This window comes from Alligator sinensis, unplaced genomic scaffold, assembly GCF_000455745.1.
Source record: "Alligator sinensis unplaced genomic scaffold, ASM45574v1 scaffold611_2, whole genome shotgun sequence".
Classification (NCBI taxonomy): Eukaryota; Metazoa; Chordata; order Crocodylia; family Alligatoridae; genus Alligator; species Alligator sinensis.
The window spans coordinates 275,631-276,599 of NW_005841869.1; the positions used below are offsets into that span (position 1 = coordinate 275,631).

Below are 969 nucleotides of genomic sequence, written 5' to 3' on the forward strand. Positions count from 1 at the left end.
GAGAAGATCCAGCGGGAGATCGCGGAGCTGGAGGAGCTGGAGCGCAGCCTGGACCCCGGCGCCGCCCTCAGCCTGGCCCTGGCGCACCCCGGCAGCGGCTCCGACACGGGGGCGCCCCCCCACCTTGCCCTTCCCCCCGGGAGCCGAAGGGACCCTGGGGCCTGGCCCGGTTGCGAGCTGCGCGGGGTTTCCGGGTGGGCTCCGCTAAATAACCTCCTCCGTGTCCCCCCACAGACGACCTCGACGACGACTCTGATGCCGACACGTCGCTCGAGATGGTGCGTGGCCTCGCTTCGCCCCCGGGGTTTCCTCTGGCAAATCTCTGACGGGTGCCGTGGGCTGTGGGGGTGCCGAGGGGGGCTGCCGGGGCAAACCAGGCAGCTAGGTGTCTCACAGCACCGTATATACGTGCGGGTTTTGACCAGCCGCTCCCAGTAACGCTACTCATAACCTCCCCTGAAAACGGGCGTTGTTCCATCCCTTTCTCCCCATGGAAACGACCGTTTTTTTTGCCCAGGAAGTGGGAAACGGAGAGGACAGTAGCGACGAGGACGACGTCGAGAGCTCTCTCCCAAACGACCCAGAGACGTGCTTAGAGATGAACCTGGTGTACCAGAACGTCATTCAGGAGAAGATCAACGAAGTCGCCGATCTGATTGAACAAAACAAAGGACAGCAGGTCGGTGCGGCTGAGTCGAGCCTGCCTCGGTGCCGTTCTCGGGGTGGGGTTGCACGCGGAAGATTTGGCTGGAGCAGGGCCCAGGCTTAGGACGGGGACGTAATGAGCCAAGAAGACGTTTCCGTGGAGTCCCGGTTGAGGGGTTGTTTCAAGGGGTTATCCTCCTAAAAGCGCTGCCCCGATGAGCTGCAGACCTCAAAGCAGCTTCACGTTGGGGTGTGGAAAAGTGAAAATGAAACGGCACTGATCAGTTTTACCGAGTCGAATGAGGCGATACCTAATAAAGAGCG

At 61.4% G+C, this 969-nt stretch overlaps 1 protein-coding gene across 1 annotated transcript in view; it reads left to right on the forward strand.

Annotated features, from left to right (window-relative positions):
- SNAPC4 (small nuclear RNA activating complex polypeptide 4) overlaps positions 1–969 on the forward strand; it is a 23,326-nt gene that overhangs the window by 1,366 nt on the left and 20,991 nt on the right. Inside the window, exons 2-4 of the mRNA XM_025193557.1 lie at positions 7–109; positions 235–278; positions 518–679. Of these exons, the coding sequence (XP_025049342.1) occupies positions 7–109; positions 235–278; positions 518–679 (309 nt within the window). The remainder of the gene's footprint in view (positions 1–6; positions 110–234; positions 279–517; positions 680–969) is intronic.